Source organism: Coloeus monedula, assembly GCF_965178545.1.
Source record: "Coloeus monedula genome assembly, chromosome: 1".
Classification (NCBI taxonomy): domain Eukaryota; kingdom Metazoa; phylum Chordata; class Aves; order Passeriformes; family Corvidae; genus Coloeus; species Coloeus monedula.
Genome location: NC_138781.1, coordinates 71,742,332 through 71,763,890, shown reverse-complemented (window position 1 = coordinate 71,763,890; position 21,559 = coordinate 71,742,332). Strand labels below are relative to the sequence as shown.

At 46.4% G+C, this 21,559-nt stretch overlaps 1 protein-coding gene across 4 annotated transcripts in view; it reads left to right on the top strand.

Annotated features, from left to right (window-relative positions):
• Window positions 1-829: 829 nt before the first annotated feature.
• RREB1 (ras responsive element binding protein 1) overlaps window positions 830-21,559 on the top strand; it is a 122,188-nt gene continuing 101,458 nt past the window's right edge. For 3 of the 4 annotated variants that reach the window (XM_082294421.1, XM_082294422.1, XM_082294428.1), the window contains exon 1: window positions 830-1,083. In XM_082294421.1, coding sequence (XP_082150547.1) covers window positions 1,044-1,083 — 40 coding nt within the window. In that variant the 5' untranslated portion in view covers window positions 830-1,043. Of the gene's footprint in view, window positions 1,084-1,712; window positions 1,872-21,559 lie in introns of those variants that run through there. The other variant, XM_082294423.1, reaches the window with a different exon arrangement.

Sequence of the window (21,559 nt, the reverse complement as noted above, 5' to 3'; positions counted from 1 at the left end):
AGTGACAGGAAGGATGGTGCATGCAGTGCCGTGCACAGTGTTAACTACCTGTACGTGCGAGCAGCCGTATCTCGCCTGTGACTAGACACAGCATTTGCACCTCCTGTTCCTGTGATGTTCACGGTCCTGTTAAATTTAACGTGTCCTTTAGGTTTGGATGGATGACTGACCCCTGCGGGGACCCAAATCGCGCAAGGACGAAAAGTTTCTGAGGAAACAAACATAACCAGAAGCTGACTCCTACCCGCGGAGCAGCGGGCTGCTGCCCGCGGCCGCCGTACCTGGTGAGGCACCGGGCTGGGAGGCGGAGGAGGATGCACAGACATTTCCACGGCAGCGGAGAGCCCCGGTGAATTCCTTAGAGCCGGCAGCGAGGCACCGCCACCGGCGGCTCCGGATGCGCTCCAGCCCCGAGCCGGGAGAGCGGCCGGCTGCCGGGGGACACGCACGCCGGGCCGGGAGCGCGGCCGGCCAGGCCCGCCCGGGAGAGCCCCGCGGGCGCGGCCGCCGGAGCAGCGGGAGGGCGCGGGGCGCCGCGTGGCACCTGGCCGCCCCCCCGCTCCCCCCGCGCCTGCCCCGGGCATCCCGCTGCTGCGCTGCCGGGCGGAGAAGGGAGGGACGGAGGAAGGGTGGGGGGGAAAGTTGTGCTCACTCCTCTCCTTGGAGGCGCCCCTCCCTCCCCGCGACGAGGGCGAGTTAGAGATGCTATTTGCAACAGGCTGCTGCTGCCGCGGTAGCGCGTCCCCGGGAGAGGAGCCGGAGCGACACGTGATGTGTCTCCTTATCAGGGTGCGCGGGGCAGCGCGGGGGCGGGCAGGGGGCGGGGGCGCCCGCGGAGCGCGGCGCGGTGGGGTCCCTAACCGTGCCCATCTCTCCCCTCCAGGGAGGCGCGGAGGACGGGAAGTTAGCGCGGAGTTGATGAACTTTGCACATCCACAGAAACGCCATTTTGATTCCTTTTTCCGGAACAAGTTTGCGGCTCCCTCCCGTGCGCGCTCCCCCCGGCGCGCCCCCGCGCCCCCCCGGCGGCCCATCCTCCCGGCATGTCGCGGCGCAAGCAGCCCAGCCCCAGCAAAGTCCGGCGTAAGTACCGCGGGGCTGCCCGGTCGCCGCGCTCCCTCACAAAGGGCAGGAGCGTGCCTTAACTCCGGAGGGATCAGGTTGTTTTTTTTTCTCTTCTTTTCTTTTTCTTGGGGGGGGGGTGGGGGGCAGAAAGAAAGATGAGGAAAAATAAACTTCTGGGAGGGGGCAGGCGCGGGGGTGAGGAGGTTGCATCGTGTCGGCTGGTCGTGCGACTTACTTAAAAAATGAAATGCTTGTTAGGGGGGGGGGAAAGTTTCCTTAAAAAAAAAAAGGAGGAAAAAAGTTTGGCTGGCAGCGGTGGAGATGATGATGAGTTCGTGTAGCCTCCCTCTTCCCTTCCCCCGCTCCTCCCTCTCCTCTCCTCCCTCCGCGGCTCCTGGCTTTTTTTTTTTTTTTTTTTTTTTTTTTTTTTTTTTTTTTTTTCCCCTTCCCTGTTGCAGACTTTCTACCAACCAGCGGCACCAGCCGCGGCGTTTTGCCTTCAGGACCTGATGCTCATCCATATTAAACCGTCTGAGCTCAGGAATCCGGCCAGATCATCCCCCCCCTCCTGCTGCAAAGTTTATTTTTAACCAGCCACTGCCACAATTTGGATGGGGCTGCGAGGAAGCAACATCTTCTAGCCCGGCTCGCCCCCGTCTCCCGAGCTTGCCTTTTAACTTTTCCTTCGGGCTTATTTTCCTGCCGGCGGTGGCGGCGGGTCCCGCGGCGGCCCCTGCCCGCTGTTCCCGGCTGGGAGGGCCGCGCCGGAGCTGGGAAGTTGGGATGAAGGCGCCCCTTCTTCGCAGGTAGAACCGGCTTGCGCCGCGCATCTCTCCGCTGACTTTCCGCTCCCCCGGCAGGGCCGGACGGCCGCGCCTGCCTTTCCTCGCCCCCCTGGTACCTCTCCCCTCTCTTCTTTAACCCTTCTTTCTTACTTTATTTGATTTTTTTCGCCTTTCCTCCACTTTCTCCACCCGCCCCCCCGCCTTCCTCCCCCCGTCCCGGTAGGGACGTGCGTGTCCTTTCCCCTCCCGGCCTGCGCGGCGGGGGCGGGGGGAGCCGTGCCTGGGTAGGGCGGGGGGCGCTGCCCCCCGTGGGTCCCCCCCGTCCCGCTGCCTTTGTGCGGTGCCAGGAACACATCCCTACGCGCCGGGGCCAGCGGCGGGCAGGGACGCCTGGGCGGCGTCACCACTACAGGAAGGAGCCGGGCAGCATCCGAAGCTGAGGAGGGGTGTCCGGGCCTTCGCCCCCCTCAGCCCCATCTTGGCGGGGGGGAGAAGCGGCGAGGCAGAGGTGACCTCCCCCTCCAGTGGCGGTGTTTGAGGTGAAAACAAAGTTTGGGGCGGCGCGGCGGCCGCCCCCCCGGCGCGGTGCCCGGTGCGGATGGGAGCCGGCCGAGCCCCGTCTCTGGGCGACTGCGCTCCCTCCCCATCGCCGTTGCTACGGGCCGGACACCCCCGGCGGCGCCGCGGGGGCCGCGCTGAGGATGCGAGGCAGCTCCTCCTGCCCAGTTCGTAACACACGGGCTCAGCATCCCCCCCCCGCCCCATCCGCCCGGGGCGAGGGGGCGCGGGGGTCGCGGGCCGGGCCGGGCGGGGAGCGGGGCGCGCCGAGATGCTGCAACTTTTTTTTTCAGCAGAGGAGGGAGGGCGGTGGATTGAACTTTGTCATGTCGCAGATAAGTTTCCTTTGGCTTCTTCTCCCTGCACTTCTCCCCCGCCTCCCTCTGCACGCACGCTTGGGTTTTTTCTTTTTCTTTTTTTTTTTTTTTTCGTTTTTAAATAATTTTCACTGTTTCACCTCTCGGCTGCGATATCTTCGCTTGCTCGGCATCCTCGCGGGGTTGCGCAGAAGGAGGAGAGCGCTTCTCCTGGCTCAGCACATTTCCCTGCCCGGGCCGCTCTGCTCGGCTGCGCACCCCGCGGAGGCCCGGGCGCCTCCGTGCCCCGCCGCCCTCCCACGGCCGCGCCGCGGTGTCCGGCCCGCAGCTGATGCTCTGGTGCTGCTCGCCGAGGAGCCAGCATCCTGCCCGGGAGCCGCTGGGCTGATTGCTGGAGGGAAGGCGGGGGGGAGACCAACCATTCAGTTTTAATCCCAACTCCCTCTTTCGCCTGTCTTCTCTTGGCGATAAGATCAAGTGTATTTACTTATTCGAGAAAGTAAACATCTAGTTCAGTGTGATTTGGGGGCAGTGGTCTAGGAGAGACAGCAAATGCAGTGGGTGTTTCCTCCCATTCCAACATCCAGCTCCATGCCTTTGAAAAATAAATTGCTTATGAACAAGAGGAGCAGTTGCTAAATAACACCGTGTTGTCACCCCTATAGCGAACAGTAGACAGCTGTTAGGATGGCTGAAGTTTTTTCGTTGAGGTCGGTCGTTTTGACACAAGCACCGAGTTTTGTTACCGCAGTTCCTGTTTTCCACAGGGTCAGCGTGTGTGAAAGGGATGCAGTGACTCAGGGTCAGGCCAGCCATATTTGTTTTAGGTTTTAATTTTCTCTTTGAAGACTTAAGGATATATAGTCTTTTCTTGGTGTGCCTGCATAATGCCGATTAGCCTTAACGGGAGTTGGGTACATCCAGGAAAGAATAGGCCCTTTTGTTTGTTAGAAACCCAGAAACAGCATGAATCCATCATCCAATCAATCAGAGTACCAGGGCTCTCCCTCACCTGCCGGCAGAGATGCATCCAGCCTCTTATGCTTCAGGGCAGCTGTTCTCAACTAAGTGTGGCCTCTTTTGCTCCCTCACCTTCCTCCTCCTGGCATTCGTATTTGGAACTGAATTCCTATCATGAGTTGGAAAAATATCATCCTTTAAGTGCAATCGAGTAAACTTTTATTCTGCTTTCATTTCACAGACAGCTTCTAATTGTCAAAGTGTTGTTTGCTCATCAGAAGTGACTATTTATGTAGCCACTCTTACACACTTCTTTTGATAACTAACAATCCTAAAGAATATATAAATATATATTTGGCTTGGTATTAAGACATAATATAGCAGGCTGTTTGTTGACTGTCTTTCTGGGTTTTGATTTGCTTTTTTTTTTCCCACCTGGACCTGGGTGTTTGAAGCTTTAATTGCAGATTTCAGTGTAATGAAGCATCTTTTTCTGACTTCACTCGCCAGGTTGTGTGCCCATTCTTAACTCTTTACAATATTCAGTGACCCTCTGACCAAATGGCTTTTTGTTTTGATTGAGGATTGGGAGATAACTTTAAGTTTCAAAACTGGGAAAACAGAATCTCTTCATTACCTGTTCATAGTATGTGTGATCTCCTTTGGTATCCCCACAGACAAATGCAGTGTTTCCCAAAGCATGCGAACATTGACTTCTGTACTGCTTTCCTCACTCCTTAAGGATATTATCACTTTGCCTATGTTGAAGTAACACTACAGTCATAACAGTAGCTTGACTTTAGTCTGTGAAACTTTTTTCTTGAACAGAAATAGTTTGAATTGCTCTCAGTTGGATTGGATTTCTCATTTAAATAAAAACTGTTGAGGTACTTACATTGTATAGATTAAAAACATATAGATAAATCCCTTTGGTTATATTCATTATCCCTTGTAAAAGTCGGTGGTGCTTAGAAGGTCATAGGATAAGTGTTGCTAAGCAGCTAAACAGAAGGATGCTAAAATTAACCTGAGTGTTTTTGAAAAGGATTCACTTTTTAAGTTGCAATAATTTTTTAATTGACTTAAAATACACCTTTTGCTAGAAAGACACCTGAAAAAAAATACTTAGATGCATAACTAAAGCTTTCCAGGGGACTGTGTCAAATGTTCAAATTATCTACATACAGGAGTAATTCTACCCTCCCTCAGTATGCCTAGATTTTACTAACATCGGGCCCTCAATTTGTGCCCTTAGCAAATGTCCTTCCAGAGTTATCTGTTGCTCCAGTTGATGTATGTTGGATAGCAGCCTGTAGGGACAGTCTTGGGAAAAAAGAAACTGCAGAGGTTCCCCAGGAACAGGCAGAAAACAAGTAAATCCTGTTAGTCTGAAATCTATGCATGTGTGGAAAAAGCCCCTTTTAACTTTTTGATGAATGATGCCTAAGTTTGGAAATCTCTGTTTTAGGTGTACACTCTTAAAACATGTGAAATCATGTCTTCCTCTTTCAGCACGATAAAGGTTGTTTTGAAATGAGTGTATTACTGGACCGTGTTACTAGACCAGTTTGCGACGGCTGCCTTGTTGATATGGTAGCTTCTTTCTTGGGAGATAATTGTCTGTAGAGGAGGATGGTAGTGCTGCTTTTCGTTCTCCCGATGCTAGTGAGAATACTTGCTGCTCTCTGTCTTCTAGCTCCTTTCTGAATTCAAGCAAGATGGACAGTCATAGGGTTACAGCTTTAAAATACGCCTTTTCAACAGTATTCTACATCTTGGAAAAGGGCCAGGAACTGCTTCATGTTCTTTTGAGAACAGCTTTATCATGGATGGTGCTCAGGTACCCTGCAGCTTTGCTGGAAAGTGTCTTAAGGAGCAGATGTAAACTTTGAAGGTGAGAAGGAATTGCCTTCTGAGACTGTGCAACAGCTTTTTTCTTGCTTTGGGGTGGGAGATTTGACTGGACTAATTGTTCAGCAGTTAAAACAGATTTTCTTTAGGGGAGCCATATGAGGAATCCTTTCTCTGTGTGTGTTGTTTTATTTTGTTTGGTTGGTTGTTGCTTTCTTTTTAATATCCTACATAAACCAGCACCTATGGGAGCTGTGGCTCCCCCCCTCTCACCCCCCACCCCCACCCCCCCGCCCTGCATATTTAGAAGAATCTTTACGGGCAGTGATTTCAAAGGCAGGACTTGGGTATTTTTGGGAATGTCACTCTCTGGTGATACACTGAAAAGTTAGGTATTTGTGTGGAGCCAGGACTGGCTTGAAACTTGCAGAGCTTTGCCAGGCCACGTTTGGTTATCAGTGTTTGATTACAAATGAACATAGGTGAGGTTGGCTGAGGTGGGAAGTGCTGGCTCTGTTCTGGGGTACTTCTGAACAGGAATTTCAGGAGCATTGACTCTTTGTTCTTCTTTGGTGCAAGAAATCTGATGATGGCTTATCTTTGATGTCTGCCAGTGATGTTTTTCCCACCTGAAGGTGTTCCCTCCACCTCACCCTATACCACTCTGTTTTGAATAGCAACATTTGAGGGCCAGTGACTTAAAAGAGTGCAAACTTCTGAGACAGCAGTACCGCAGCATCTCACCCTCCTTCCTTCAGCATTTTACTTGAAGCAGGGTGAGAGAACTTATTTAGAGCTTGTGCTAATGCTGTATTAGAAACATTGAGAGTAGAAATAATTGCCAGCTGGGGCACATGCTCTGGGCTCCTGTTGGGTGGCTCGTACATGTGATGGCGGAAAAAGGTTGGAACAAGGAAAAGGGCCTGGACAAAAGGGAGAAGAGTCAGTGGGATACTTGGCTTGTGGCTGTGCTGGTATGAAACCTGTTAGAGCAGCCTCCTGCAGTCAGAGAGGAATCGTCCTGATGTCACTGAGCAACGCCTGGACCTGTGCTGCCTTTCGAAACAACACAGGCCTTCAAGTGTATCCTGCTTTTTCTTTTTTTTTTTTTTTTTTTTTAATAATAACATTTCAGCTTTCAGGTTGGCCAGCCTAGCAATCAATAAAGGTCGTTGCCTTTGACTAGCTACTGTACAAAAATACGTAGTTGATGGGTGGTGACTGTTTATTCAGAGTGATTCAACTAAGTAAGGCTAAGGGAATCTGAATACCTCTTTAAAGATGTAGAGAGAGGCAGCTGTTTCAACAACAGGATTCATCTGCAGTCCCAGCCATCCACAGAGGTGTTACAGCAAGGGAAAAGAAAAACTGTCAAAATCCCCCAGGGCGTTGTTAGGTTTCTGAGCTAAAACAGGTATTCCAAGGACCATTAGAGAGAGAGGCCTTTCAGGCCTTGATGACCTCTTCTGTCTCCTTTGCAGGTCTTCCCATAGAAGCATGTGGAATGCAACTTTCAAATTAGTTTTCCTGCATCTAAGCTTCCTGAGTAAAAATGTTTTTTATTTAATCTTATTTACTTATATTATCTCAGGATTTTGAGAGATCCTTTTCCTTTTGAAGAAGACATCCCCACATCCTGCTCTCTGAAATTTCTTTGAAGATCCATTTGCACAAGGGATGTTATTTCTGTAGGCCTCTGAAAAAGTGTGGGAAAGGTGCTTGCACACAATGGCCAAGTGGCTTCACAGTGTAATTTCTGTCAGCTCTGGGTAAAAAATGTGTTAAGCATCTTGGAAATTTTCTGTGGTGATGTGACCAAGTGACTTGTTAATTTGATTCTAAAAGAAAAAGGTATTTTGTGATTAATAGTGGAATGGCCAGCCTGTCATACATGTAGAACTTCTCCACTTGGCATCTCCTGGTAGATACTTCAACAGGTGTTAGGATGTGCTTTCTTGAAACAGCACAAATGTACTCGTAGGTGTTTTAGGAATGGGGGCTTGCATCATCTGTCCTTTGAAAATGGAGGATGATCAGCCACTGACAAACTTTTTTTAGTTAATTTAGGTATGTGCTTCCTGTCTGAGGATGAGCGAAACAAAAGTTCGCGTTGAAGTGTAGCTGGCCTTTGCTTTTATTGTGTGTGATTAGCTGGCTTTAACTGGAGCCCTTGTTAGTCCTGTTTCATACAGCAGGTGATGTCAGTGTTCAGGTGTATCGGTACCTGGGAGTGCTTTGCTTAGAACTCTTGCATCACAGCAATAAACACTGCTGTGCTCAGGCTGGACTCCTTCACACTGGTAACATTAGGGCTTGGACAAGGGAGAACTGCTTTGGATTTTGCTCCAATGTGCAGCACTACTTCCTTCTTAATTTGAACCACTCACAGTTTTGGGTAGGGGAAAGATCCTAGTTTAAGTTCCTCTTTTTGTTACACAGACTGTATTTTCTTTATTAAATTAAGGTCATCACATCTCATTGCTCTTTGTGTTTTGAGAACATGAAAAACATCCAGGTCATGAATACCTGTGTGCTGTTCCTCATTCAAGTGTGCATTTTTTTCTGATGTTGATGCAGTTGCCAGTGTATTGAGGAAACACACGAGGTGTCTGTGGCCTCTCATGCATGTGCTCCCCTGCTTCATCCCCTCCTTCTCCCCAAAAGCATTAAGGTATCCTGAACTGGTCTTCAGCTGGATAGCTTACCATACTTAGCTGTGTGTACATCCTTATGCTTTGGGTGGGAGGAAGGAGGGCTGCAGAAGGAGGCTTGCTTTCTAAGCAAGACACTGAAGGTTCAGGAAGTGGGCACATGTGCCATAGAAGCCAGCTGTAAAAGAGCTGTAGCTGGATTACTAAGGGCTTCCATTTGTGAGGTTTGACTGTATTTTCCAGGGGAAGAGCTATGAGTGCAGTGACAAGTGCTTCTCTACACAGATGTAGCTTATGTCTTGTATTTAGTTGGAGAGTATATTTCTTTTGGTCTGTTTTTCTAACCACTGCAGGTATAACTTATCTTTTTTTCCTTATCAGATGGCCCAGCCAGGTGTTGCTAAGTACATCCTACTATATTTCCAAGTAAGGTTTTCAAGACTGTGGTCATTGGCAACTTCTGGAACAAGTCTTGGAGCAACTTCCCAGCCTTTACAGCAGATAGGTGTCTTTTCTGCTTGGTAAGATCTCCTGTCAGTCTCTGAACTGTCAGGAGCCTGACTGTCCATGTTGCAAAAGGGGTAAAGAGAGCTGGATCACAGTGCCCCAGTTTCCCTGGTGTAAACTTGCTTTATTGTTGGAAACTGGTTTTGTTCAAAAAGTGAAGAATTTATTTTCATATCAGTGTTACCTACACTTTGTGGGAGAAATATTCTCCATCCTCTGTCTCCATTCTTCCTTTCTGCAAAATGGCAGTGTCTTTTTGCTGAGCGTGCAGTGGCTTGCCAAAGCGAGGGGTGAATTTCTAGGGGTGAGGGAAATGATCTGTACCTCAGAGTGGATGCTGGTTACCTTGGGAGGAAGCCATGCAGATCATAAACTCTGCAGGAAGGATCTGGTGGATCCTGTAAACTCTGCAGCCTCAGTAACTGCAGTTTAAAACAGTTCCCAATCTCTTGCAAAGCTTTTGGAACTTGTAAGCTCTTTAAATCTAGTGACTGAGGATTTTCCATGGTTCCCTTTTCCCTCGAGAAAGAAAAAAAGTTAGCAATAAATAGTAAGGTTACTCATTTTAAGTGCTCAAAAGCCAACAAATTAAAGTTGAGGTGTTCACAGAACAATTAAGTGGATCAAGAAGAACACAGATCATGCCCCGTTATAGTTGCTGTTCCATGTTTAATAAATCAATAGATACGCACATAGCAGGTAGAAGTGGAAAACGTGTGTTCATTTGAATCAACAGCAAAATTCTTTCAGGCTTCTCTGGACTAAGATTTTATGTGGGGTATATACAGCTGAAAGCTCTTGAGCATTCATAGCATGAAAGACGCCAGGAAACTTTAAAAAAAACCTGAAATACTAATAGTGTCTTTGTATTTTTTGGTGCTTGAAATTCCTACAGGTGTAGTAACAAAGTCAGTGCATCTGTTTTAGGAGCTTGTTTGATAAACAGCAAACTGGATTTGTGATATAATAGCCTATTTTTACTAATCCATCCAGGTTTTGGCCATCATTGAAAGTGTGGCCACTGCTGTATCCTTTTTTAAATCCTAGAGGCTGTGCGTTTACTTTCTTGAGTGTATTCAGTCCGGTGAGTAGGAGGAGGACTTGTCCTTCCCAGGCCTGTCCTTCCCTGCAGGAAAATGGGAATGTAGAGAATTCTCCCTGAGGATGGATCTGGGACAGAGATGGCCCCTGTGTGTTTGGGGCCAGAGGTTTTATTTGCACCATTGCGTAACTCTTAATCTCCATAGAAAAAGATGTGGGTTAGTGGCTTTGCAACGCCACATAGGCCACAGGCTTGCATGTGGCCATGGTCTGCCCGAGAGCCGACGTGTGCTAGCACTGCATTGTAGATGTACTGATGCCTCCCTGGGGTTGTCCTGGAGATTCAGGACAGAAGGATCTGCTGTTGCCTGACTTTCGACCTCATGCATTGGCAGCCTCTCTCATGCTTGCACGGCCTGAACTGACTGACTTGCAGTAAATGTTTCCGTTTGTGTGCTCGCTGTCTTTTCAAAATGATTGCTAAAAAGTATTTGGGCCAAAAATAATCTACACTGGACAAGAAGATGCCAGCAGCATTGTGCAAATTGCATGCTGTAGTTAATGTCCCAGCTACTAATTCAAACAGAGCTGGACAGATGTGGATTAGGAAAGTTCAGACTGCTGTTTTAAAAATTTCCACTATTTCTGGTAATGGCTGTTTATGTGAGCTGCCTAGTCCAAAGACCCAGGAAATGAGCTGGTGGTGGTCTTTGTTTAATTCCTGGTGTACAGATACCAAGTGTTATGCTTTGATTTCCTAGTCTGTAAACTCTTCAGGGCAGGGATCAGCGTTCAATTACTGAGTTTTGAAAAGCCACCTAACACACTGTGGAACCGACCTGCACAGCACTACCTTAGTATAAATGTTTAATTATAACTATCTTCTTACCCCATGGTGGAGCCTTTACAGATATCAAGGTAGAGGCATGCTGGGAACCTGCACTGCTCCTGCTGAGGTGTCTCCTTATAAACAGACAGCTTTGGTTGCAAAGCAGCGTTTGGGCAGCTCTCATAAATGCCTGCTTTGCACGTGACGGACAGATTATTTATTGATTTCTTTTCTAGGCAGTATAAGTGCAAGTATATTCGTATGCTTAGAGGTCTGCCTGATTGTTTGGTTTAGAAGTATTATGTTCCTAGCTTTAATACGTGTTTTAAACCATCAGTCAAATCACATCCTTCTCTCGTTTTGCTTTAGGTCTGTGTGTAAAAGTGACAAATGTCAGGGTTCTGAAATTAGGAAATTAGAAGAAGAAACTGGGAATAGAAAGATGTCACCCCCTCAGTATGTCACCTTTCCAAGACTGAAATGAAATGCAGTTGCTAGCTCTTACCATTCACAAAGTAATTCAATTCTGTTGCCTTGAATGACTTGTGTTGTAGTTTTAAACTGAATTCTTAAATCATCCCAAAAGTGATGTATGTATCATTCGTTATGTTTACACAGCATTAAAGCATATGGAGTAATGGAAACATCTAGAAATTAGACCTCCAGAGAAGAATCCCATTTTAATCAGGTTACTTACTTGGATTAAACCAACCCAAATTTAAAACACGTGGGCTCATGTACTAAACTAGTTGCACTTTCAGCACTCCAGGGGTCCGTCTGGGAGTTTATCGGTGCGTTGCTGTAGTCTGTTCCAGCCAGCTTTGCAGGAGCAGTTTGGTGTTACTAAGGTTGGAATAAGCTGATGTCAGATTTTTGTCCACTGTGCATAGCAAGTAGAGGTCAAACACTTGTACAGCCGGTGATACTATGACTTGTTAAGAATGTACGCAGCAGGTCGTTTCTCAAAACATCTTTTGAAAAGCAGCCTGTGAGAGCAGTGCCATGTAGAAGAGACATGCATCTTCCTCTGGCATCAGCAAATGGATGCATCCTATCACATTGGGCTGCTGAGCATGTTTAGTCATGTTACTGTAATAAGCTCTGGGAACAGGAATGGGTTCTGCCCTGTTGTTCTTCAGGAAGATTTGAATGAATTTGACTGGTTTGTTCCAGGGAAACTCGTGTTTCTGTGTGCTGCTTTTGTGCTCAGTACAGAGAAGTAAGGAGTTGAGTTTGTTTTGTGGCTGAAGGAGTGTTTCTTTGTAGTATAAGATTGCTAACATTACAGTACTTAAACTCTTATTCCTTAGAAGAGGTAAAACTAAAAAGTGTGACTCCCAGAATTAGTGTTTCTGGTGCTGATAGTGTACAGACCTGTTTGGTTTTGGGACTCTCCTTTGTCCAGATAAACTTGAGTATCAGGGCCCTTTCTTGTGCTTCCAGTCATAGCCCTCAGGCATCTCTATTTTTCCTGCCCTGGTGAATCATCTTCCAACATACACACATGTAAATTTTAAGTGTGCATAGGTGGGGGTTACCATCTTTTCCCTTTTTTTTTGTCTTATCCTGACAGCTCTCAAGGTATTTTCTAAATTTGCTGGTGTGTGTGTGTGTGTGCATGTATGTCAGTGGCAAGGTTGGATCAAGCCAAGCACTGATCCTGCAGACACTTTAAACACAGGTATAATTCTACTTAAGCAGGTTGTTCCTTTAAAGTCAAAATACTAGCATGGGCAAAAGTTAAGGGAAGTGTTTCAGGATTGGGGCCTGCCTTTAACTTTCAGAAAAAGTATTTGTGACACAAGCCAGAATCTTTAACCCGTGTGAGCCACAGCTCCAAACTCACCTCACAAACTTCTGACCTATTTCAGGAGTCATTGCTCAGCCCAGGGAATTGTCGCAGCTCTTGCAGCCTGAGAAGAGTTGCTTTTGAAGGGAAGTGGCCAGAAACGTGGCTGTGAACCCAAACTTCTTCAATACTCGGTGTCTGCAAGAGTTAAATGAAAGTACTCCGGCAGCTCATGTGCTCTCTGTGTGCGCATACTTTCCTAATCTTGACATGGGGTCTGAGCTGCAGGCTCTGAGGGTGTATGTGAAGTTGGCTTGGCTGTCACCTTTTCACTCCCCGGATCTGGCTGTGGCTCAGCCCGGGGACGCACCCCGCCGCTGGGATTACTGGCTGCAGAGAGCCAGCTGTCTAAAACCTGCCCCCGTGGGACTGGCTGGGCCAAGAAGGTGCCTGGCACACCTTTCCTGCCCTCACACTGCTTCCTGCCCTTGCGGGGAGCAACAGAGGGAAGAAAATGTGCTGCGGTGGCCCCCCTTTCCTGCGCCTGGAAGATCTCTTGCACCCGTCTTGTGCACTTGGGTCGATCTGGATGAGCTTTCTGCTCCTCTGCTGTCATCATTTGGCTGGAGAATAGCTGCCCCCACGGATGGGTCTGCTTTAAAACGGGAACAGCTGTACCCAGCGGTCTCTGATGCTGGTGGGCTGTCCCTGCACGCAGGGAGAGGAAGGGCAGAGCACGTGTTTTTCTCCTCTAGGTGACAAAGTCCTAAGGGCAACTTGGTCTTTGGCTCTTCAGGAAGAGAAACTGCAGTTCTTTCAATCCACAGCATGCTGTCAAAAATCACCGTGCATTTCTGACCATAGGCTGGAAATGAAAGCTGCCCGTCTTTTTTTCCGCTTAGGTTTCTTTGGAAAGGCTGCCAGTGGCCACCTTGCCCCACCCTACAGACGTGTGGGCGGGAGTGGGGGTAGCTGGCAGGAGGGAACATCACCGAAAAGGCAGAGTAATTTGGCTTGTGGCCACACACAGGAGCAGGAACAGCTGCTTAGATGGCCCCCGGAGCCTCACTGATGTCAGCATAACCAGCGCTCCTTAAAACACAGTACTGTGTGGGGGGGGGTGACAGGGAGCAAGGCTGGGAGCAGCTGAGGGGGCTAAGTGGTACATAAAACCACCTCCACGGTTCTTTTTTTCACCTCCCTCTTCTAAACAGATCTCTACTTCCTATAGGAATGGGAAGGGTTTGGGTGAGTGAGAGTTAGGAGAAATTCATAAAACTAACACAAGCTACCAAAAGCAAAGAGCAGAAAGAATATGCATCATAAAATTTGCATGTGGCTGCAGCATGTCTGTTTGCTTGGGTTCTTTCCTTCTAAGAGAAGAGTGGCTAGGAACAGTTTGGCACTGTTGGATAAATCTGTCAGTGCTGTTTCCTCCTCTGTCCTCTATGTTGTCTGTGAGAACCTGTCACACTGTGACAGATCATACTGTCAAACATCCATACTGTGTTTGAAAAGTATCTGGCTTGCCTTGGGATGGTGTATGAAATAGGGCAGGATGTGGCATCCTGCAGGGAGCATGTCATGTGTGCTTACTTGGCCTCCTGTGCGTGCTTGAGCAGAGGAAGGGAATGCACATCAGAAGAACACAGTTGTTCGCAGCTTCCTTCCACTCCCCTTGGTTGTTCCAGAGAGACGGCACTTAGCGTCATGCGTGAGGTTTACTGAAGCTGCCTTTCCTGGTATGTTGATAACCAGGTTCCCTGATGGAGATGCCTCTGCATGGTTAAGGGCGGGGGGGGCTGTCTCATGACTTCCATGATGTAGGATGCACAGTACAAAATTACCCTTGTTATAGGTACTGAACTGGATGAACATGAGTCCCTGTTGGGCCAAAGATGGCTTTTTCCAGTTTAATAGCTAGCATAGAAGTTTCCAAAAGTCACAATCTGACAATCTGGCATGTAGCTGGAAGTGCTGAGGGAAGAGGATACCAGCTTTTCCAGAACTGCGCAGCTCAATCACAGAACGAGGTTGGACTGGACATGAAACTGGATTCCAGGGTGACGTGGTGATTGCAGCCTCTGCCGGCTTTGCTTCTTCCCACAGCTGGAGAGTTGATTTTCCCAGTAGGCCTGTGCCAGCATAGTCCTGCTGCTAGTCTTGTGGTGTTGTCCCAACACAGGAGTCGTGCTTGAATTGCTTGCAAAGTGATATGCAGCACGCAAATCTAGGGGACAGGGGTGAGCCAGTCTACCCGGGCTTCTTGCAAAGCTGAATTTGCAAAATGCTGTCTCCATCAAGGGTGATGTAATAATAAGTTGCAGAGATTCCGTCTTGAAAAACAAACAGTGAGACACAGGCATTGGGGGAGGAGGGTGTTGTGCTCTTTTATAAGGCTCTTGCTTTTTGCTAACTCAGGTTAACTTTACCAGTTGGATTAATTTTTCCTGTATCATTCCAGAGTTCTTGTAGTAATTAGGACAAATGACAGAGGGTCATGGCCCTCATATGTGGCCGAGTAAGCATCTAGTCACATTCTTTTCAGTTGGGACAGTGGCATGAAGAATTTCTTTACTGAAGGTCACAGAGGGAGACAAAAAGAGAGGCAGAAGAAGAGTCCAAATGCTGTGAAAAGAGCCCAGTCCTGTGTCTCCACCATTAGATCATGCTTCCTGTCTAGGCAGATGAACCCACATGAAAAACCTCGGTTCACAAACAGATGACATTCGAGTACTACCAGCATTGTAAAATATGGCTAGGACTAATATATTTGCTCTGACTTTCATCTTGAGTGCCTGGTGGAACACCTGTAAGTATTTACATTTTAACATGAGCTTTTGTGCTTGTGAAAGCAGACAGTTTGACAGCAATGACCTCTCACACAAAAGCCTGAATAAGTGATGAACTTCCAACAAATCCATGACCTGAACTCTGCTGGATGCATATTGAAGGCGACAAGTTAATATGGCCTGTGGCAGTACCAACAAGAGGCCTGGCTCTGAGCTGGGCTCTTCTGCTGGAGGTGGTCCACAGATGAGCCTCTAACCACTATCCCTATCCAAAGGCCTGGAACTAAGCATGCCTGTACTTACTGGCTGGGTGAGAACCTCAGGCAAATGTTTGATGCAGAAAGCACTTAGATTTTTTTCCAAAGGTTTCTTGTCCTACTGCTCTGCTCTGACCCTGGATGAAGGGCTTGGTCCATGTTGCAGAGGAGGCAGAAGGGTGGATGTGTCTCCTCCCAAGTGGTGCGCTTCAGAGTTTGCTGTGTTTGAATTGAATTGAGTGGTAGTTAAAACTTCAATTATGGGCATCTCTGGAGCTGGACGTGTCTCTGCTGCAAGCACAGTAACCACTGGCTGTCAGACAGGGATGACAGCCCTGGTACAGTAACCTCTGAAATCACCCTGACCTGAATCACGTTGAAGCTGCGGCTCTGGCGATGTTTCCTCAGGACTGCCCTGTCCTGGAATGAGCAGTTCCTGGTACCTGCTTCTCCAGTGAAGCTTGGATTCAGAGCAGAGAATGCTTCCTCAAGCTGACAGAAGTGCCTCTGGATCGGTGGCAGAAGGTGCTTGAGTTCTGTGCTAAACTCTGTGGAGTAAGTCATGCTGCGTTTTCTGCCTGCAGAACTGAAAACCAGAGGGAGTCCTGGCTGTGTCTTAATACCAAGTCAGACCCAGAGCTTATCCTGCCCAAGATGCTGGTCAGTGGGGATTATCAAGAGAGACTATGGCAAGAGGGCACCTATTAATGATGCTTTTCTAATGTAGCAGCATGCAGCTTCTGGAATCCCTTGAGCCAAGGGATATTAATATAGTTACAGTAATTAGGTTCAAGAATCCTTTTTTGTGAGCTTGTCCAGTGGCTTTTTGAACCTGTACTGACACTTGGCATGTTGTGATGGTGAGTTTTGCAGTTTATCCATATGCTTTGTTGGAGAGGAGGTGAAAAACTGATTTTCTAGACCTGGCATTTTATGCTTTCACTTAATATTATGTAGGACTTGTACTAAGGGAAATAGCAAGTATTCATTTGCTACCAACCTTCTCCACACCTTTCAGGATTTTTCTGGACCTTTGCTGTGTCACCTGTGTGGCCTTCCTCCCAGGTGGGAGTCCTAGTCTGAGTATCCATTATTATGCAGAAATAGTTCCATACTTTTGATTATGACATTCATCAATGCTTTTTAAAAGTTTTGGTTTGCCTTGTTAACATCTAGCACAGGCACATGCCAAAAATACTTTATTTGCCTATATATTTATTGCTGTAAGACATATACTTGGACAGGCTTTAAAGATTTCCAAGTAACTGCCATGATTCTCCAGCAGCTTTTTTGTGAAACCTTGTCCACATTGGCAAGTTGCAGTCAGAAGATGCTGATTGGTGAGGTTGTTTGTAGGTCTGGCTCAGTTGCTTCCATCCTGATTGCTTGAGAACTGCTTATTTAAATGGTGCATTTTCCTTCCCAAATATACTGCTGGTTTCCAATGTCCCTGTATCCCCTCACTTAATATGCCCCCCTGCTTCCTCCCTATAAATGGCAGCCTGAGGCATGCCCTGTGTATCTAAAACTTTGATGAATACAACTCACCAGAGACAAGGGACATTTGTCCTTGCTGGCTCTGGGGGTGTTTCTTAAGGTTCCACTTAAATTGAGAGATATTACCCACAATAAAGTTTGCCCGCTTTCCAAATCCTCCTGATTTGGGATGATGTCTAGGATTCATCCATCAGTTTATCCTCGGCAGGTATCAGAGGAATTGTTTTGAGCTCACTGAGGTAAAATCATCATATTCTGCAATTCTACTGTGTTTCCATCCCTTTTTTTATATTTGCTAGTTGTGAACCCACTTGTCCACCTGTAGGACTGACTGGTCCATGTTGGTGGACTTGGAGATTTTATTTTTTGCAACCAAAACAATTTTGCTTCAGTACTAACCATAGTGCTAGTATTTACTTAGTTCAATTGCTTTACAAATCAGTGCCTACAAGGCTGCCGAAATGCAGCCACTTGTGGAGGGTGAGGAAGGAGAGGTTTAGATCAGGTCATGCTAACCCCTTTCTTCCTGTGTGTGCTGCACATTCTTCACTGCTGACATGGCCTAAAAAGGAACATTGGCTTTTAAAGCCCTACCTTAACCTGTCCACCAAATGATATGTACTACTTGATTTGTGTTCAGCTGTTGAAAACTTTACTCCAACTTGCCTGAACTGGGAACTTAGTTGCAAGGGTGACAATAGTGCTTTCCAACCTGGTAATGAAAGCCTTTTGCAGTGGAACTCAGTTTTATCTAGGTTACTTACTCCCTGTATTAAGCCTCTCAGGACTGATGAAATGTAGTGATCTTAGGAGAAACAAGCCCAGTTCATCAGGTAGTACTGATTTATGATTATAATCTTCGAAGGTTGCTGTGTGTAAAACCATTCTAATAAGCTGTTCGGTACTTAATTCTGACCACTGTGGGCTCTGTGAATGATACAGTATTGGAAAGTAGAAAGCATATGTGTTTGGAGAAAGGAGGCAGGGGCTGTTTTTTCGAACTATCAAGCTGTGATTGTAGGTCTGAATGTTGAATTCAGAGCTTCTCTTGTATTGCTCTGCTGCTGCTCTACGCATTTAGTAGCTTAAATTTGAATTTAGTATCATAAAGGCCACGTGAGGGCAAGGAATGGAGCCCTAGTATGGCATATGCTTTGCAGGTCTCTCTCTGCTCTTGGGTGTTAGATCAGGAAAACCTAAAAATAAACATAGAATAAAGTCATTGTGTACGTGTAAGCAGGAGGGCATGTTTATGTTGCTTTAATTAGAAGTATTTTCTTGATTGCTTGTTTTCTTAGGGTATGTATTCAAAATAATAAATATTTTAAATATCTTAAAGGTATGCCTTAAAGTGCTAGGCCAGAAAGCTGATAAGGACTTTTTGTATTTGTCCCTCTGTCTTTTGAAAGTTCAGTTTTGACTGGGTCAGTTCTTTCAGCAGACTTACTGTGCAGCTCATTTAGCTGTGCTGGCAGAAGGAGGTGGGAGAAGAACAGATGATGACAGGACTTCTGATTGCAATGCAGGTAGAACAGATTTTAAAAGCCCATGCAACCATCATTAAAAAGACTGTTGCGAAAACCATCAGAACTATCATGTTTTCCTAGTGAAGCAAGGCCTAGGATGAAAAGTGGAAGAATCAAGTTGAATGCCTTTTTGCCAGATTATCTTTGCAAGGTCCTTGCAAAGATAATCAACCTTGGATGAAACAAGATGCATTGCCTGCTAGGATGAATCCTTGAATCATCAGCACTTGAATCAGTGCTGCTGGGTTAATGAATTCCTCTAGACAGAGCTTAATCCAAGCTCTGCTTCATGGGTTGGGGGGTAATTAGCAATGTCTGTTATATCTATCCTTGTATATAGGAATTGCATCTGCTGTGTTTGTTGGGCTTAGGATCTTTGCTGGCTTGGAGTTGTGATGCTGAAAAACCAGCACAATCATTTTGCATTTTTTTAAAGATGCTTCATTTTTAGCATGTGGCTTCTTACCTGCCCTCTAGCTTCCAGCCTACTGGAAGGTGAGAGTGAGCATCTGCTCCGTGGCTTCTATCAGTTCATGGGTATCTCTGTACTGTGATTCCAGTAACTCTTAAGAGTGGCAGCCTTATGTTAATAGAGCCACTTTCCCCACTCCCTCCCCTTTTCCCTTTCCCATTTGCCCTGTCTTTCAGGTACATTGTGGTGTTTGCCTTTAAAGGTTGTGTTTAACACCACTTGTATTCAGGCATCTTCCCTCCACCACTTCAAGGCAAGTATTCTTCCAGGTATGTGACTGCAAACAACGCAAAGGGAAAAATCTCAATGGAGATCTGTTCTTGATGTTTTTTATCTCTTTGAAGATGCGCTTTTTTTAAGAGTCTTTTGATATTTAGGTATTTCCTCCCAGCTTTCCCTTTTCTGGTGTGTCTTTTGCCGTGGTAACTAAAAAAATTCATAATGACATTGAATTAGTGACTTCAGAATGGTTTCCTTGGCAACCTAAATGGGCATTTGACATCACAGGATGAAGAAGCAGCAAAACCAGCTTGAAGGGGTTTGGTTTTTTGGGTTGTTTTGTTTTCGTAATTTGTTTACCCCCTCACCTCTAGCAGTTTACTCCTGCTGTTGTAATCTTCTGAGATGCTGATACAAGGGGTTTGTGGGGATTCTCTGTAAGCCTTACCTCTGAAATGTTCTGAGTAGCCAGTCATCTTTAGTATTTTGTGTCTTTGAACAATCATACCTCACCAACTTTTGTTTTGGTAAATAAAAGGAAGGCAAATCACAGTCTTTCTCTTGCCTGGGAATGAGCAGCTGAAGGAAGGGAAGAGCTTCTGGAGAGATGTTGACCCTCAGTGCGAGCAGCACAAAACTACACACTGTTTTTTTCAAGAGACTTGAGAGTTTTAGCTGCAAAGATAGTCCCATCTTCCCACCTTATCACACATTCTTTGGTTGCTCTCTTGATGCAAATCTCATTACTGCATTAGCTGTGTAAATAATTCTGGAAATCAGATGTCTCCTTTAGCTGTTCTTTTTCTTCCCAAATTAATTTCCATCTTGAGAGAGTATCTTTCTAAATCATGCTTGATATTGTGTAAGGAGATCATGTTTCATCATGTAAGATTGTGGTCCAGGTTTTGTTCTGACTGGACTGGTACAAATCTGGTGCAGCCTTGCCAGTGTTGGTGTATTTTTTGTGGAAGAAGTCGGTTTGAGTAGCCAGGGAAGAGTATCAATCACAGCCCAGAAATACCAGCTTAAGGAAAAAAAAGAGTGAAGACTTATGTAGGTTTTGTTGGAATGCCCAGGCTTCTATTATAAGATATGAAACTAAACATATGCTAAAAGCCAAGTAAGTACAAAGACTGCAACAGCACATTTCCTAGAAAATTGTCTTGTTGCAGAGGAACATAGACTGTGAAAGGGCCTTATGGCATCTGCACATTTAATACAGGCTCTGTCAGTAGTTATCATCGGTTACAATAGTCCCACTTGTTTCTAGATATCTGCAGTTATTTTTTTGTAATTGTTTGAGGGAGTAGCATATAAAACAGGGCAGCATGTAGAAATCTAAAACTCCAGCCAAAAGACACCTCCTTTTTGTGTCTATGTATTGCAGCTGTCTATCTCTTGGCAGCAGGCAGCCTGTGTAGAATGTGAGGTTTTAGCACTGAAGCGTGGAGGAGAGAATTAAGGGGTTCTGAACTTAAAACATTCTTTTTTTCTAGAGAACTTCAGTCCTCATCATTGCTTAGTTATTTGGAGACTGGGTTTTTTTCAGTGACTCCTTATATTCTGAGATAGGTTGCTAACTCTTCACTTCCCTCAGTTGTTCTCCAGTTTAGTAATCAAATGAATTGGAGCCAGTTGCATGGATACCCAGCTGGGAGGAAAGGCAAAAAAGAATGCGTGCATGTATTTTGTTATGGGTAGGAGAGGAGGAAGGAAGAGACTTCACTTTTTCACCATGAAACACTTTTGTATAAGCCAAATAAATGCTTTGTTATAGGGATGTCAGTATGGGACATTTTGTTTCTGCATAAATTATGGATAACATCATAACACCTAGGGCATAGTTACACCTTTTAATCTCCCCTTGTTCCAGCTGGAAAGGCAGAGGATTTTGTGAAGTGAGCCAGTGTAGGAGCTTCCCTGCAACAACTCAACACTGAGTTTTTGCATTTTGGACGAAGCAGATGCATGCTTTTGTACCAAGCAAGCAAACTGAAAAGAAGATACTGTGAGACTTTCCATTAAAACCTGTTTTGTTAAAACTACTTTGTGCCTTCAGTTATGCAGGTGTTGTCAGAACAGAGAATGGAAGCTGTGTACTTGATGCTCTGAGAAACAGGGTTTGGGTGCTGATCTCCATCTTCCTTCTAGATTAAATCCATGCCTTTTGCTTAGGGTTTTCATTATTCCAGCCTGGCCTGAGATGCGGTTTTCCTTTCAGCTGAGATACTTGTATTGCTGTGGTTGTTACATCTGCCCTGGGCAGGCAGAGAATGCCAGCACAGGCAGTTCCTTACGCTGGTGGTACTGCTGCCTCGCTGGCGCGGGCTGGGCCGCTGCTCTGACTTAGAAAAGTACAGTTTAAGTTGTTCGGCTTTTTTGTGCATGGATGAAACCAGACTTTTCGTTTCATAGAAAAGGTTCAACCTTTCTGAATCACGTA